The sequence below is a fragment of the Salarias fasciatus genome (assembly GCF_902148845.1).
Source record: "Salarias fasciatus chromosome 23 unlocalized genomic scaffold, fSalaFa1.1 super_scaffold_20, whole genome shotgun sequence".
In the NCBI taxonomy this organism is placed as follows: Eukaryota; Metazoa; Chordata; class Actinopteri; order Blenniiformes; family Blenniidae; genus Salarias; species Salarias fasciatus.
In genome coordinates, this window is record NW_021941230.1 from 12,980,917 (window position 1) to 12,999,050 (window position 18,134).

The 18,134-nt window shown below is 44.1% G+C and overlaps 1 protein-coding gene across 1 annotated transcript; it reads left to right on the forward strand.

The window, feature by feature from the left end:
• Positions 1 to 7,933: 7,933 nt before the first annotated feature.
• Positions 7,934 to 17,144, forward strand: LOC115384010 (anosmin-1-like). Its single transcript, XM_030086265.1, has 14 exons — positions 7,934 to 8,153; positions 11,055 to 11,102; positions 12,468 to 12,533; positions 12,718 to 12,940; positions 13,022 to 13,206; positions 13,695 to 13,824; positions 14,107 to 14,312; positions 14,388 to 14,514; positions 14,686 to 14,793; positions 15,239 to 15,327; positions 15,424 to 15,595; positions 15,705 to 15,928; positions 16,003 to 16,144; positions 16,232 to 17,144. The coding sequence occupies exons 1-14, from the start codon at positions 7,959 to 7,961 to the stop codon at positions 16,282 to 16,284; spliced, it is 1,968 nt and encodes a 655-aa protein (XP_029942125.1). The 5' UTR covers positions 7,934 to 7,958; the 3' UTR covers positions 16,285 to 17,144.
• Positions 17,145 to 18,134: the final 990 nt, after the last annotated feature.

Below are 18,134 nucleotides of genomic sequence, written 5' to 3' on the forward strand. Positions count from 1 at the left end.
GCTGGAAGTTCTGTTTTTGTACAAGTCACAGCCTGCACACACACACACACACACACACTATATTTAAGGAAGAACAGAGGGCAGAGTCCACATTTCTCCTCCGAGAACAGGAACAGACTTGAGGTGATTCACTGTCTTCATAAGTTTTATTTTAATAGTCCGTAGGATTTTTTTAAGACTCAACCTTCCAGCACAGATAATCTATTAGTTCTGAACTAAACTGAATTTAAAGGTTCTCTGTGGTGGATCTGAGGCATTTCATCTCAGCTGTACAGAGTGATTCTACATTCTTAAAAAAAAAAAAAAAAATCAGAATTCTGAATGACCTTTTTGCATAGGTCTTAATTACCATCTTTATCATCTTTTCACCATCTGAGTTTAAATAGGGTAAATTTCATGTTTTCCTGACTTGCAGACGACAAAATGAAGGCTGAAGTGTGTGCCATCCTCCTCCTGCTGACTGTGTATCAAGGTATGTCCTATTAAATGTTTTTGTTGTTGTTGTTTTAGGTTAAAAACCTCTTTTTTTGTGAATTTCACTGCACATTTACTTAATTCACAATCAAAACCATAAATCTGTTCATCTGGAATGGAAATTTTATTTAAGTTGGAAACTCCACATTAATTTTCTGTGTGTGTGTGTGTGTGTGTGTGTGTGTGTGTGTGTGTGTGTGTGTGTGTGTGTGTGTGTGTGTGTGTGTGTGTGTGTGCAGGACACACTCTGCAGTGTAACTTCTGCTTCTCGAAGGGAGGAGACCTGTGCACAGCCACCAGCACTCAGACTTGCTCCTTGACTGCCGATGCATGTGGTGCAGTCATCCTGCCGTACCCGCTCAGTGAGTGCTGCACAGCTCATCCTACTCATCCCCATTTCAGGATTTAGAAAATATTTCAAAGTCAACATGTATCAGCTGAAAGCGTAGCTCTATTCGCTGCAGGTAGACCTCTGAACATTTATAAATCCTAGAGTGAAACTTCAGAAATAAATGAATGTAAATCATATTTCCAAATTCAGGACCATTAACAACACTTTTCATAGCCGAACTCTTATCTTGTGGTCTTGTGCATCTTTAACTTCCTTTCTGTTGTTTTTCTGCTTGCAGACTCGTCTTTCCGTCAGTGCATGAACATGGCGGTGTGTCAGGGGTACCTGGAAACCCCGGGTGTGATCGCTCTTTGCTGCAGCACCGACCTCTGCAACTGACCGCCCAACCCCAGCTCTGACCCCTGAACCCCCCCGAAACACTCCCAACAGACCTGAGCTGAGGGCAGACTGAAGCATGCTGGGTCAGCGTGCCAAGATATATCTGAAACACAGCAGGGGGCAGCAAAGTGCTCTGTGTGTGTGTGTGTGTGTGTGTGTGTGTGTGTGTGTGTGTGTGTGTGTGTGTGTGTGTGTGTGTGTGTGTGCCTGATTAAAAGAATTCATATGCAAAGTGACATATTGATATCTGTCTTTTTTTATTCACTTGATATAGTGATTTAACCAAATCTGACGTTTAATTATAAACTTTATGATAAATAAATGTAAATGTTCCCCTCTCCCTGGTGAAGATGAGCACTGAAAGGTTTTAAAATGTAACAGTAGATATTGTTCTTTTTTTTTAAATCACTTTATTCTGTTTGATATTTATAGTCCAATAGCTTAGCTCAGAAATATAAAGGAATCATTCAGTTTGTGATACAAGCATGAAATTCGGTACACGTATAGCCAAAAGCATTCCAAAAAGATTTAGATATGAAGGTATCATGAATTTTCAGCATGACATGACGCCCATGGCAGCTGTTTTTCAAAATGGCCACCAGCAACAACAGTTTTCTAGTGTGATGGGTACAAAATGCTATTGCAGACAAGATTTGTTGAATTTATTTAGCATATTTACTTGGTAATGTGTTTTTTTTGATGATTGAGCATTTCATTGAAAATTCAAAATGGCCGCCATTTCTTCAGACTGGTTACATACGGATGATTGTGGTGTTTACATCGCCAAATAACGCAAGGTGGACGACGTTATTTTTCTAACGTGCTGTTTATTGAAGAGACTTAACATACGTGACTTGTACAGACTGCTGGGCTGACCGACACAGGTTTCTCACGCTGCGTGCATAAAGGAACTCCCAGCTGCGTCACACATGCGCAGCAGGCAATAATACGCAACTTTCACTCTACATGACAGATGATCTCTTTGTTGAATTACGGTATACATTTTTCTTGATGCTCATTTTTGAAGTTGTTTGGGTTTTTTAAAAGTTTTTTTGTAAGTTTTTTTAGGTTTTGTTGTATTTTTTGTGTTTTTTTTTAAACTTCTTAATGCAGAATTTGAATTACAAACATTTTAGCTCACATGATATTAACTGAGACCGAACCTAAAGCTGCGTCCAAACCTGGATGGTTTAAGCAACGTCATTACATTCAAAGTGAATTCAAAGAAGAGAAGACACACGACTGAGCGCAGCGCGAACGGGGGTGGCGCAAATGATCCAAAAGGGGTTCGGGGTGGCCAATTGATGTGAACTCCACCCATGGTGTCCTGACAGCCAATCAGCGTTGATGTTGTCTGTAGACACAGACAGGATTTTGGTGTTTGGAGTTGGAACTGCCTTTTTTTCTGGGTGTTTTGCCTTGATTCCAACGGGACATGATTCTTTTACCCTGCATCTGGTAGGCAAGTCCAGAAGCGTTCATAGTCCCCTTCCGATGTCTTTGACCAGCCCCACTTGCACGGTGAAGGTAGTTCTGGTGTTGACACCAGCACTTGACCCCACACGTGGCCTCCTTGATATACAGCTCTCTTCACATGCTCTTCCAGGGCAGCCTTGGTTGGAGGAACTGATTCTGCATTGTGCCTCTTTGTAAATAACTTCCTCCTTGCTGTATCTATTTCTGTGAATGTGCTGGTTCGGTCATAGAGTAAGATAATAAACCTCTCAATTGCGGTCATTATCTCCTGTGGTATGTCATTTGGGGCTGAAGACAATGTCAGCAGGGCATGTGTAAGCTCAGGAAACAAAGCCCATACAGCCATACATCCAGAAAACTGTTGTTGCTGCCGGCCATTTTGAAAAATGGCTGCCATGGGCACCATGTTGAAAATTTATGATGCCTCCATGTCCAGTTCTTTTTGGAATGCCTTTCACTATATGTGTACAAATTTTCATGCTTGTATCACAAATGAAAGATTGTTTTGGTTAACTGTTGCGATATTAGACAAAATTTTGACAGAAGTGTGAAGTTTTCTCATATTCTTGATTTACTCAGATCACGCAAATCAATCGCACTTTGAAGGTTTTCAGAATAGAAAGAAGGTATAATAGACAACCTAATTTTTGATTTTCACAACAAATTATGAAGGCGAAACCAAAAAAAAACATCGACAGATTTCAGTTTACTTGAGGGACTTTTCTACACTGATCGTAGCAGAATGGTGTTGACATTAATGTTATTCACAGCTTTCGTCTCTGGTCACTCGGATATGAGCGTTGTTGCGTTGTTTTGTACCCCTGACTTGTTCACATCCATAAGGACACTAATTTTCAACCTGTATAAAATGTTTTGTTGTGGTTCATCAGGGTCGTGGTCAAAGAGCTGATGTTCGTGTGATATTCATCCTTCTCATTCATTTAAAAAAAAAAGTGTAACTGCTGTTTGCTTGAAGAACTTTGACTGAACCTCCATCATGGAGTGTGTCCTGAAGTTTTCCTGCTTTCTGTGTGTCGTCCTTGAATGAACTCCAGACAGCAGCGGCCTCCTGCCTCCAGCGGGGAAATGACGAAGCTCCTCCATCACGAAGGGGCTCCACATTAAGAGGGGCTTCCCTCCGCCCGCAAGTGCCTGAAGGACCCCACACTGCAGGCTGGGATTCCACTAGGGACACACACACACACACACACACACACACACACACACGCACACACACAGTCTCGTATTTCTATCCTTGTGGGGACCTTCCATTGACTCCCATTCATGTCTAGCCCCTAACCCTAACCCTAACCCTAACCCTAACCCTAACCCACACCACAACAAAGCCTAACCCTAAAGAAATGTTTTTGCACTTTTACTTTTTTCAGTAACAACAACATGGTCAAGAAAACACTGTTTGTCCTACTTAGGACCGGAAAAAGGTCCCCACAAGGCACGTCGTTCCACGTTTTGCTATCCTTGTGGGGACATTTGGCCCCAACAAGGATAGAAATACGAGAACACACACACACACACACACACACACACACACACACACACACACAGCCAATGAGAAACACATGATGGGAAAGCTGTTGGAATCCACTGTCTTTACTGGAGTTGCTCTAAGAACACATCACAGTTACAAATTTGAGAAATCCTGATTTTAAACAACCGATTTATGAGTTTTGATTGTCGTGTACAGTCGATCAGACCCTTGGAGTCTTGGGGTCATGGGGTCGTGGGGCTCAGTGTCTTGCTCAAGAACATGATGAGAAGAGGACGGATCAAACCTGCAACCTCGTGGCTGTTCTGCAAGTCGTTCCGCTGTGATTTATCGCCAGGACCCTTTTGTCCCTTCTGGTCTTGACCCATGAAGTCTTTGATTTAGACAATACAGACTGTTCACGCTGTCCCTGATCGAGATGTTTCCATGTCCTGCTGCTCTCTGTAACCTTCTAATGGAAGACTGTGAATCTTCTCCCAACATGCATCCTTCTGAAACAGGAGTTCCCTCTCGGCTTGTACTCTTGATGATGGGTTTATTGAGGATATCATAACCTCTGTTCTTAAAAGCCCAGAGCTGGATTTGATTTGTTTATTGGGAATGGCTCTCAGTTGACGTGTGCTCATGCAGCGCATTTCTCACACCTGTAAATGTGCTTCAGCCTCCAACTGGAAGAGCTTAGCAAGAAGGGCTTTGTTTACAACGGCTGCAGCAGAGCTTAATTAGCACACATGTCAGAGTGCTGCTGCCGGCACCTTCTAATGGCCCACTTTTCTCACGCTACATCGTGCATCCACTATAAAAACCCAGCGCTGGATTTTCCTAATCAACATCTGAAGAGTGAAATGTCATCCGTAAAGTGAGCTGTCAACAGCTTTTGGGGATTCTCTCTTTTTCACAGACATCTAAGACAGAAATAATAAAACGCACTGACGGGTGCCAAACGAATGAGCGAAGCAGGGTTCGATTTTAACGGTCGGTGTAAACATTTCACTTGTCGCTATGGCAACACCTGAACATAATGTCCGCGATCAGGGTGCATCGTGGTTTGATTAGATGGAGCTGGGTTCATACTGCTGGAGTGAGACTGGGTTTACCAGGCAGAGCGATTTCCCCCATCCACCTGTTAACATCTCCATGGTACAAGTCTTATTCATAACTTCTACATAATTTAAAAGACATGTTTTTTCCTGCATCTGGGATAACTGATACAAATAGCATCAAAAATTAAATAACTCACCGAAAGATCAACCGGCCAGCCGATATCTAACATGATATCACACCAAAAGTTTATATATCCCACAAACTTGTTGAATAATCCATTAAACATTCTGTAAAAAAAAAGAAGAAGAAAAAAAGCCAGCTCAGAATTTAAAAACAAGTTGAGATGTCTTTGGCATCGATATCCTGAACAAACTGCTGCAGATAAAAACCTGCTCAGGAGGAAATCTGGACCATGATTCCTTCCAGAACTGCTTCGGTTCAGCCAGAAACCAGAATATCTGCAACTTTTTTCATAACCTCACCAACCTTACCTGGAGTCTGATGCTCCCTTGTTGGTAGATGTGTTTTCTCCAGAGTTTAAAAAAATCCTGTCACAGTTTGTATTTTCAATGTTTCGAGTCAGCTGAAGTTCTGATCAGAGGCTGGAAAAGTGTTCCTTTGAGCCTTTGGCTGTTATTTTTTGATTGATCGTTCCTTGTGGCACCTTTAGAGTCAGCTCATCTTTAAATGATCATCTTGTGTGGAAAACAATGTCCACTTTCCATCTTAATGAAGACATCTAGAATGTTTCAAATTCTGATGACTTTGAAATGTCTTCCAGCCGTTTTATAAAAGCGTTAGGGTTAGCTCTAACCCACATGTGGCTCCAGATCTGTGTGTTACTGTAACTGCTAATCTTAATTCTATTTTAAACATCACTGGATCTTTCACTGAAAGTATTTGATTCAATTTTGCTGCAACTCCTTACACTCCCACCACACATCCTCCTCCTCTTCCTCTCCTCCTTCTTCTGGACTATTTGTTCGATCGTCTCACAGTTTGCTGAACTCATTTCGATGCTTGATTTGTTGAAATAAGTCGGTGTGTCCACACTAACATCCCTCCGACTGAACTGTGTTTGACATTTTGAAAATATGGCCTGGCCTCCATAACTGCAGACATATTGAGCTCATTAAGGCATCATATTATGTTGTTTTTATTTGTGAAACAGCAAGTCGAGCCCTCGACTCAGGAGCTCAGAGGGATTTTCTCCTTCCTGTTGTGGGTGGACCACCAGTGCATCAGCTCCGAGCCCCCCGCTGGTCTGGAGACACTCACTTCATTAACACCCTGTTCTGGGGCTATTCCAAGCAGATCCAAGGGAAAATGGAGAAATTGCTCTCTCCGTCGCTAGATTCATGAATTCATCGGGCCTTTTAGTCAGGAGATGTACGTGTGGAGGTGTAATGAACCTGCTCTGAATCTGAATCAGAGGTAAAAACCTCTTAGCTGCAGAGGCTCATTAAGCCAAAGACAGTCCTATAAAAGCCAGGCGAGAGCACTGAAGTATGAGTGTGTGTTTGGAAAATGGGGCCCTCATTAACACCGCTGGATGCTCCAGCAGTGCAAGCGGGGCTCCTTACGCCAAGCATGAGAGGAGGATCTCTTCAGAGTTTCCAAAACGTCATGCTTTCTCCTGTCCTAGGGCAAGGAAAGCAGCGGTGCCCCGCTCACTTACCAGAGACATGTTTGTGGTTACGTTAATGGAGGAGTCCATAAAACGCTGTTGTTTGGTAGCTACCACTCAACCTTGCAGCTGGGATTCCCTGGAAAATACATGACCTCCAACCCCGCGACAGCGGCCACAGTGAGCGGCAAACGATCTGGCTCTCCCGGTGAAGAAGTTCCACCCGTGTGTAAACCCAACGTGAAGGTTTCCTCCGCTTTAAAAGAGGAGCGAGAGGTGTGAGGGAGGCTTCCCCCTGTGCTACTACATCTGGCCTCGCCCAGAATAAAACCACTGGAAGGAGGCTGTGCAGCACATGTAGAGTCACAGAGGTCAGGAAGAGGAAAGGCAAAGGCGCTGATTTACCAAGACTGCGTAAAAATAACAGATCGTGCTCGCGTGCGTTTTGCAGGTGATGGAATAAGAACACAGTGCATGCAAACAGAAGCAACGACGCTGTTACAGCTATTAGGTCAAACTCATTGGTATGTTTGGATTGAATTCAACACAAAATTAAAAGTGATATCATGGAATTTGACATGTTGGTGGAGGAAGTTATCCAACATATCAGACTGTGACAGCAAAAAAAAAGCAACATGATGTTCTCTCACAAAGTCAAAAAAGTAATAGTATATCTGATAAGATCATAACAGACACGACATACATCCAATATGATCAATGTTTTCCAAGCTGAGTGAGATCTCACTCGCTCTTAAACGGCCCCTGTGTCTGCTCCATCGTCTACAACTGCTCATTTATTGAATCAGACAAAGAATTTGAAATAACATTAATCTGCTTTGGATCATTTACACACCCGAATACCATAACTAACTGCTCCTGTGCTGTAGATTCGGTTGCCATGTGTCCTCTCCATGCCTCCCTGTCCTGACATGATGTTGGAGGACGTGTCCGTCTCAGCATCCTGGCCCTGCCCGGATCTTCAGGCTCCTCCCTCGGATCTCAGCTGTCTACTTGAGCCGGACTCCATCAGAACGCGTCTCACAGCATCTCTCCGGCCCTCACACACACACACACACGCACACACGCTCACAGTGATCAGGATGCTGGCAGAAAGCGTGATGAGGATCGCGTCTCTGTGGATTTTACTGCTCTGCTGCGGCTTCGGAAGCGGCTACAGGAAGCAGCACCTGGAGGATGAGGACGAGGAGCGGTGGCCGGAGAGCGTGTCCCGGGCGAGGTGCGCGTCCCGCTGCTTGAGCCTGCACAGCGTGGCGGCGCTCTCCACACCTCTGCAGGTAAGGGCCGCTTGGCGCACCAGTGCGCCCCGGAGCGCACAGGAGCGCGCCTTGACGCACAGCTGTGCACCGACGCTGCGTAAAATAAAACTGAATGATTCCAAATAAAGACTGTTGAAAGAATCTTAAATGTGGTCAGGTAATTTTTTATTAATTTATTTTTACTGCAAACAATGCTGAGTTGCGTGCTTCATGTTTGGAGAGAATGTTGTGATGAAAGTAATACAAAAGTAAAAAGACACAAAAAGCTGAACTCTGGAGGAGTGCATGATTTTGAGTATTTTGGTGTCCATGTAAAAACTTAAGCTTTTTATTATTATTATTATTATTATTATTATTATTATTATTGTTTAAACCAATTCTGAACCATTTTGGTTTTGTGCCAAGCACCACCTCCACTAATTGGCAAGCTTGTTTTTTTATAATGTGTCCTGGTGCCATGTGTTAGCCATGCACGTGCACCCATCCATGAATGTGATGTCAAAGAAAATGGGATTGATCAGATCAGTCCTTCATCTTGCAGTACTCATTATTGGTGTTTTACAGGATTCAGTGGGCTGTATTCCATCTGCAGCATTTTCACTGAAGGTCATTTTGGGGATTCTTCCTGTGGCAGTTTTCACTGACTGTGGAGATACAGCAGTCAGCAGGAATGAAATGATGGATTGCAAAACAAACATTGCGGGGTTTGACCATAAATGTGACACTACAGATAACTATACTGCACAACATTACTTGCTGTTTGAGCAGCTCCACTGAAGCGGGAGGTGGGATGGACTGATTTGCTCTAATAAGTCAGTTAGTCTTGGCAAAATTCACATAGAGGGAAAGAACAACCTCCACTCCAATAATCCCCAACCCCAGAGGAGATGGTTTCACTGGACTCTCCATCAATCACGCTCTATTTACTTATTGACAGAGCAAATGTCATTTTGAAAGGCCACACGCTTTCAGCTCTGTTGGAGAAACACGAGCACTAAACATCACGCTTTGTTGCCATTTCCTTACATATTTTTAGAATGACGGATGAGGATGAAGGTAAGATGTTATAAAACCTGAACAGGGTCATCATGTCCGACCCCAAATGTCATGACCCCATGTGTCCCAACCTGACTCATCCATTCTTTTTGAATAGAGCTGCTTTAAATGTAAAGTATTGCTCAGTGCCAAGAATGGCCCAATGGTAGAGAGGAACCTTCTTCCACTATAAAACCAGAAACTGCCTGAGCTGTATCACAGTTTCTTTTCACTCTTTAGGCCCTGAGGTGTCCTTCAGTTGGGCCACCGCTTGTGTCTTAAAGGACGTCACCATGAGAGATATGATGTCAGGACGCCCGCAGTCTTTCTCTGACATTTATACTCTGTTTAAAGAACTCTTGACAACCTTCAGAAGAAAGGTTGTGGATGCCCTTGAGTCTGGCATGGGACTTTGAAAAGGTCTTCAAGTCATGTGAAATCCAGGGGGACTTCCTTCTTTTAGGATTTTATGTGAATTGAAGAAAAATAATGCCACGCCCATATTAAAAGGTGAATTGTCAAAATGTATCAGCACTTACTATTTGTGACCACAAGATGTCACTGTATGACAACAGACTGCTGTTATATTGTCTCAGATAAACTTCGTTTTCTTCTGACTGACAGAGCAAGAAAAAAACGTGTCTGTAAAAACATTTAAAATACAAAACAACTATTAAACAGTTCCTTGTCAGTGTGTAATAATGTTTAAACTCCGTTACAATATAGTATTATGTTTCATTTAGGACCTGCCGTCCTGACTAAGCCCCGCCCCCAGCCGTATGCCAGTGATTGACAAGCCTTGACTGAAAAAAACAAATTTGTTAATTAAAATTAAGTATTATCTCAAGTTTCTACGAGCTGTCAAAGCTGATAAACGAAGTAACCAAAGATGAGTACCGGGACCTTCGGATTTTATTGACATTTTTCACCGTTTTCGGTAGGACGCCGAATGTGGCTAATGCTAGCTCAGTGTGTGTGTGTGTGTGTGTTCGTATTTGATGTTTTTGGGTGCTAGACATCATTATACTCTTTATTATGTTTATGCCTTTGGGTTAAGAATGCCATCTACCAAATAATGGATCCTGACTTATTTGTGTAAGTATTGATCAATCAATGTACTTTACAACCATTGCTAATTTATATTGTTAAAATGAGCAAAGCAATGGATCTTTGCACTAACAAACCCATCAAAAGTGCTTTGCATGTGTACTCAATATATAAGTAAAAAAAACAAGAATAAAAAATTTGTGTTCTCACAAAACATCTACAATCAGATTCTGTCTCATAAAACAACAGAAACAATTACGAACGATAAAACTGTTGGTTAGCTTGATTTTCAGTCATTTGTGTTTGAGGCATTAATGAAGGAAGTCTTTGTGATCAAGATGATTTTACAGTAAGAAAGAGGAAGGATGGTTAAAAAAAAAAAAAGGCTTCATATTTGACCCTCTTGTCCAAAAATCATCAGCTGAGAAAATTCCTGCAAATTGTGATGAGCATTCAGAAGTAAAATGCTTCAGTAGGTTATCATGGTATGAAGAACGTAAAGGAGGTCCAGCAGCATCCACCTTTATGACTTTCACATCAATACATGTGTGAAAAGCGGTTTACTTTTTGAGTTTTAACATAGCTGAATTGATGTATGGAGTGTTTTTTTTCTGTGTGTGAGCGTTTCATTTTAAAGAATGACTCCACCGGATCAGTGATGTTGGCTCGGCCCTCATTATTTCCCAGTGAACAGCCCCAGGCGTTCAGACCCACGAGGACAAGCTGAACAGGAAGACAGAAGAATAACTGGCAGCTCTGCAGTGTCCTGACACAGCGCTAACCCAGGGTCCAAAACACCTTCACCTCTTCATCTCTTCTCTTTCTTTCCTCCTCCAGAATAATGGATCCTTGGGCTGGTGTCATGACCACAAACTGTGTGCGAAGGTACGTGAACAGAACTCTGACTGGTTCTGCTAGTCTGTGCTCATCTTACCTCCTTGTTTACTTTGTTAAACTGTAAAGTGTGAGCAGTGTAAACCCTCAATCCACTCATGTAGCAGAACAGCAAACAAGTCAAATTCTACACGCACCTTACACAAACGCTACAGGATGGATTTATCCCCAGTGTGATCAATAGCAGTGACCTGCGTTGTTAAAGAGCAGATCTGATACCGGCTGTTTCAGGAAGCAATAGAAAAGTGAATCCTGTGAACATTTATTGGCACGTGCAGCAGTCGTAGTGATTGTCCTGTTGCTCTGCGCTGATGTGATGCAGAGATAAAATCTCACGTTTGTGCATGTGGCGGCAATAAATCAGCCAGCTGACAGCGTGTAGTGTGTGTGTGTGTGTATGGTGCTTATTACCTCTTTCTCAGCTGTGCCATCCATCACCACACACCCTGCACATCAGAATAGGTGTCCTACTCATACATCACAAGAAAAAGAAGGGATCCACTCTTCTGTCTCAGGGGAAAGGATGCTCAGATCATATGACTTTACATCTCCAGAGATTTTGAATGGAGCTTCTTCTCCTTCTTACCTTCTTCCAGTCATTTTGGCCTTTTTTAATGCTGTTTGAAGCTTTTTTAAGGACTTTTTAGTCTTCAGATAAGTCATAATACTGTGCAGTTGATGGAGAAAGTCATGACTGGTTGTTAGAGATCGTTTTTAATTAGGTTCAATTATCAGATGAAGTATCTGTGTGTGCTGGATCCTCTTTGGGTTCATCCACAGCTCTCAGTCCCACTGAATCGACTTCATCCGCCGAGAAGAAAACGCCTGACTGGAGCTTGAAATGGGGCAGAAAACTTAACGGGAGTGGGAACGTCGGTGTGGATTAGGAGCAGAGCGGAGAGGAGACGGAACACGGCGATCAGACGTGTTTCGAGACTTCCTCCAGCTCACAGTCCATCTCCACGTGCACTTCTTACATCTCCTTTGCTTCACATCAACACTGCAACATGCATGAGAGTAAAACATCTACTGAGAACAGTCAGATTTCAGAAAATAAGATTAAACCTCTTCAAGTCTCTCTATTTAGCATACTTATAATCTAAAGTCCCGATGAACATGAACGTGCAGACTGTGTTCTGACATTCAGTGTCGACTCCCTGTGGTTTATCACTCCTCCATGAAATTACCACCGCTCACCCCCCTCGGGGCTCCTCTGCTGCACAAACTGCCCGACACACCTCACCTGACGCTGCTGCTCCTGATGGCTCCTCCTGCAGCGTGCCGCCTTCAAATCACAAATGAAAAGCTCGTGTTCGGCATAAATCAGAACTTTCTGATGACTCTGTCTTCTTTCAGTGCCTGGAGCCGTGCAAAGCATCTTGGGACATGAAGAGGAAGAGCAGCTGCAGAGAGATGTGTGAGGTAACTGAAGAAAACACTAAAATATAAAAATATGCTGTGTGACAGTATGAGTGAGAAAAAGTGAAATCTGTGAGACTTTTTGAATTCCTTTCCAGAAGTTTGACGGTGTAACGTGATGTGTTGGCGAGCAGGAATACATTTGATCACTTCTGATGCTTGACGTGCCGACGCCTCCTGTGTGCAGCGGGCGTTTCCCAGGAGGCCGTGGGAGTGTGTGACCAGCTGCGAGTTCCTGCAGGCAGTGCTGGCGGTGAAGCAGGGCGTGTGCCCGCCCCCCTACAGAGCCAGCGGCTTCGCGGCGGCCTGTGTCGAGAGCTGCGATCGGGACGCCGAGTGTCCGGCTCAGAAGAAGTGCTGCTCCAACGACTGCGGACACACCTGCCAGACCCCCAAAGATCTCTACAAGGGTAACCGGACACCAGCTGTTCTCATGCTGGGCTTCTGGTGGAGCACATTCCTCTGTAAATGATTCTTCTCGGTTCTCTCAGGCGTTCCTCTGAAGCCGAGGAAGGAGCTGAGCTTCCAGGAGCTTCCGTCGGGCCGGCTGGACGTCCGCTGGTCGTCCCGCTTCAACGTGTCGGCTGAGCCCGTCGTGCACGTCCTCCAGAGGAGGTGGAACTTTGGCATCCAGCCCAGCGAGGACAGCGCCACCCCCTGGCAGCTGGTGGCACAGGTGAGTCCGCTGAAAGAAAGCGTCGTTCTGATAGGGAAGAAATGTAATATCTGCCTTGTTTTTAATTAATTTTAATGAAAGAACTTTACGTACATCAATCTGAAAGAAAGAAAAAATCATATTTTTTGCAGAAGATTGAGTAAAAGTAATTTATTTTTTATTTGATATAAAACTCTATTAGAATTTTAAGAATTAAAGATAAAATTTTTCACTAAATTGCAAGGGGGAAAAAAGACCTTCTTCTTCCTCTTCTTTTTCTTCTTCTTCTTCTGATTATTATTATTACGGTTATTATTATTATTTCATTATGACCAAAATCTTTAGAAAAGAATCAACTTTTTTTTTTTTTTTTGCCCTGAATTTTCTTAATATTAAAACAAAAAAATTCAGATTAAAGTTGTGAGCGGCATTCTGTCGTTTGAGCAAGCCTTCTGTATTTCAACGACTTGTTGATGACTTTGGGACACATCTGCGTTTTCTCGTCTCAGACCACCGAGCAGCGAGTCCGGCTCTCCGACATCCGGCCCGGCCGCTGGTACCAGTTCAGAGTGGCCGCTGTTAACACTCACGGAACCAGAGGTTTCACCACACCCAGCAGACACATCCACGCCAGCAGAGGTGAGAGTGAAACATGCAGGCTTGGGGGTGGGTGGCGGAGCTCTGAATCCTGACCAGTCACATGATGCAGGAGGAGGTTCATGGGTGCTGACAGCCGGGGGGAGGAGGAGGGAGTGGACTGCCGCTTCAGGGGAAAAGTGATGATGAGGAAGTGTGAAGCAGCGAGGGAGTAGATCTGAGAGAACGTCTTCCTGAGCGAAGCAGACAGTGACGGAGGACGCAGAGCTTCCCGATCACGTGTCCCTCCAGCCGGACCTAACCTGCCTCGCTGTGTCCCGTCAGACCCGTCCAGCCCCCCCGCCCCCTCCGAGCTCAGAGTGGCCAACATGAGCTTCGGTCCGGGCCGGACGGTGAGCGCCCGGATCCAGTGGAGCGTCCCCGCGGACCTGGACGTCCCCGTGCACCACTACAAGCTGACCTGGAGCTGGACGGCGGCCGGACACCCCGCCGCCTCGTCCCTCACCAAGAGGAGGAAGACGGTCCGAGAGGTGAGACGGAAACATGCCGCGAGGCGCAACGACGCTGACGTGAGGGTTTTCAGAAACCTTTGCTCTTGTGTTTAGAGCCATGTGGACCTGGACAGCATGAGGGCCAACAGGAGCTACAGTGTGGAGGTCCAGGCTGTGTCCTACTGGGGACAGACCCAGCTCAGAGGACCGAGAGCCGTCCTCCACTTCAGCACGCAGCGGGGTGCGTACCCAAAATCCAGTGTTTAACACGTCTGAAAGACCTCTTCACTCCTATATTGCTACTTTGAATCATTCTGCTTGTTGTTTTGGATGACGATCAAACTTTACAAAGCCCCGAGCCGTCAGGAAGTCTTCCCAGACCTTCATTCTGTTTGTTCTGTGTGTTTCGCAGCCATTGGCGCCGCTCCGTCAAAGCCTGCAGGAGCCATGGTGGACGTGGGGACGCCCTTCTACCAAGACGGACAGCTCCGAGTTCACGTCTACTGGCAGAAAAGCAGCGGTGAGTTCTGGATCGGCTCGTCAGACACCGAACATCCAAATACGATGAGACCTGCAAACTTTCTGAAAGTGATTTAATTTGTTTTGTTGCTGTTTTTTGGCCATTTTAACTTTTTGTTTGACTTTTTAAAAATATTTTTTCAGCAATTTTACCTGTTTTACTTCTGTATTTCTTAATTTTTTTACCTTTCCATAAGGGAATATAAATCTAGTGGGCTTAAGATCAAGAAAAAGAGGTAAAATAATTCAAATAAGAACATTTAGAAGGTTACTAAACCAGCCACACTGTCTAAACAGCTGAAAGGATAGACTAGAACAAGTAGAAAAACACATTTAACGTGGTCTTAAATGGTGAAATCACAAAACAGTGAAATCACATGACAAGATTTCAGAGAGTTTGAACGTGATGTTAACATGTGGTAAAAGATGTTTAAATCCTGGCACAGATCCTTCGGTGGAGTCGTACCGCGTACAGTGGGGACCAGAGCACTGTGCACACAACCAGAGCCGAGCCGTGGACAAGGTCATGGAGAAGGTCGTCACAAAGGTGAAGCGTGGAAGCACCGTGAGGGGGAAAGAGCATCGACTGACTGATCTAACACGTGTGTGTGTGTGTGTGTGTGTGTGTCAGGAGAGCTTCCTCCACCTGCAGGACCTCCTCTTCTCCTGTCAGTACCGGGTGATCCTGCTGCCGCTCAGTCAGAAGACTCGTCCTGCGGCTGAGAGCGCCTCCTTTTTCACGCCGTCTTGCCTCAGCATCCGGGCCAAAAGTCCCAAACCCATCGTCTGTCCCGGAGAGCCAGGTGAGCGCCGTCCCAGCAAGGAGCGAGCGTTTTCCCTTCAGGCCACCAGGGGGCGCCGCTGTGGATTGAGTCTGACTTCGACCATCTCTCCCTGGTGTGTCTCTTCCAGCCGTCTTCTCCGAGAAGGTTTTGGCCAAAGCAGCCAACCTGAGCGCCGCCTTCGAGGTTCTGGGGAACAACGTGAGCGCCGTCTTCAGCTGGTCGCAGGCTCCGCCCCTCCAGCAGCTGTCCGGCTACCAGGTGACGTGGACGGAGGTCGTCCCCACCAGCCGGCACAACGCCAACAGCAAGCGGCCTCACAGCCTGATCTCTCAGTCCCAGATCCTCCCGGCGGTCAGTGCAGGTGCTCGTAACCGTCACACTCCACAATCTGTCAAAATGAGTGATCCACGTTGGTTCGTCCTCAGGATGCCGGCGTGCTGCGGGTGTCGGGCCTGCAGCCGGACAGCGTGTACAAGCTGGAGGTGCAGACTATCACGGCAGATGGCGAGGGTCCCACCACCAGCAGAACCTTCCAGACTCCTGCCTACCAGATCGTCCACAAGCACAGTGAGAGACGAGCACGCTGACTGACCCCTCGCATGGCGTTCAGCAGTTCTTCATTTCTTTTCACCGCATGTCTCTGCTGTCCTACAGAATCCAGGCTGAGGAAGTATCAGCACAAAGTGCCCATCATTGAGAGGCACTGAGTCCACGTGGAGGACCTCCTGCATGAACCTGGACCCCCAAAAACTCAGGACAACGGACAACCAGCTGAGCAAAGATGGAAGAAACCAGCTTTACCGACTGCTTCCTGGTTTATGTGATTGAAGGTGACGTTCACATCCTAAAGCAGAGCTCTGCAACCTGCAGTCAGGAGTGGCTTCACAGCCAACCAAAAGGGAAAACTGGTCAAGTATCTGAAACTTCTTCAGATTTTAATCGTTCTTAAAGCAGCTCCATGTGGATTTCTTCTTTTCTCTGAACTTGCAGATCTCTGGTTTGGTGAAGGAGTTTTACCGTCCTCTCACTCTCTGGTTGCCGTTTTTTGTTCCAAATGAATTTTTTTCCATCCGTGTTTAAACTTGATCTTGATTTGCACTTTGTTAGAAAACAGGAAACTCGACAACTGCTCATAGGAAAACATATATTTACCTTCTCTCTGCTCTCTAGTAAAGAAAAACCTCAATGATTGACTCAAACTGCGGAGGACAAGATCGGATTTCACAGTTCTCCAATTTTCGGAGTTCTACAATTTGAATGAACTCTTTCACAACTTGTGAAAAATACAGAATTTACTCTGCAGTTTATCATACTTCAAGAATTTGTCTTCTGTTGATTTTTTTCAGGTTGAGAGTTTCTGGAATAGTTCTAATAAAAGGTGTTGAAATGCTTTCCCTCTGAGGATTTAAGGTGGAAATCCAACAGTAGATTGTTTTTTCAAGATGGAAGTTCAACATTAGATCCTTTTTTTGATTTCCAGTGAAAATCCAGACTTTACCCTTCAAGTTCAACACATTTTAGCACATTTAGTGAATCTAAACTCTGATTCAGGCAAAACTTTAAAGTGACGGTGTTTTAAAGGCGTTTAAATGTTGAATTACCTGATTCAAAAACAGATAAAGATGGTTTCATGGGAGAAGAAAGAATGATTTAGCATGGTGATCGTTGTTATCCGTCCCTGATTTTCAACAGTACTCAGTCCTCCTGGTGGATTTGCATGCAAACATTGAATAAATATTGAACTAATAGTTTATGAATGGTACAATAACCTGAACTCCTTTTTTTCTCCTGCTACCAATCTGCTGAGGCTATTGGTCTGTGTAAATGCTGTAGATACTGTTTGTCTCTATTTATTATGTGCAGTGTATCTGACTCACCGTGTGTCTTCTACCTTTTGTAAACCTCTAGAGTTCCTGTACAGATGTTTTTTTAATAAATTAATCCAGTATGTGTAAATTCTTCTTTTCATTGGTTTATTTTTGTATTTTTTCTTGTGATTTTAGTATCTTTCTTTGCTATTTTGTCTCTTTTAACTGCTTTTATCATTTAAGCTCTTTTCATCTGAACCATTAGTTATATCTTGTTTTTGACATCTTAGTGAGACCTGTCTACATTTTCTTGGATTTTCCAGAATGTGAGTTCTGTGACTTGTGAAAATTCTCTGATTTGTTAAAATGTGAATGTTACAAAATATCAGAGACTTTAAAGAAAACACAGCAATGCTGGAGCTGTGACAATTATCTGAAATAGAATTAAAGACATATGCCATGATTTCTTGACATTTACAGGTACTTTTCAAGGAATTTATTTGCAATCATCAGTCGTGAAGGTGAAGACAGATTTACACTTTCTTCGTAAGAAAGTCCAATAAAAGAAAAGGAAATGTCCTTTAAAAAGAGAAAGATGCTTGTGTCTAGAACTGCAGGAAAAGACACAAAAGAAGAGCCAAACCAACTATAAACAAGGAAAACAGCTAATAGAACAACTAAAAATCTTAGAACAGTAAGAAATGTTTAAAAAAAAAAAAAGGCCACCAACAACAACTGTTTAAAAGACA

Coding starts and splice junctions, on each gene's coding strand:
- LOC115384010 (XM_030086265.1), top strand. CDS start 7,959: ATGCTGGCAGAAAGCGTGATGAGGATCGCGTCTCTGTGGATTTTACTG. Junction 11,103..12,467: donor ACCACAAACTGTGTGCGAAG/GTACGTGAACAG, acceptor GTCTTCTTTCAG/TGCCTGGAGCCGTGCAAAGC. Junction 13,825..14,106: donor ACACATCCACGCCAGCAGAG/GTGAGAGTGAAA, acceptor GTGTCCCGTCAG/ACCCGTCCAGCCCCCCCGCC.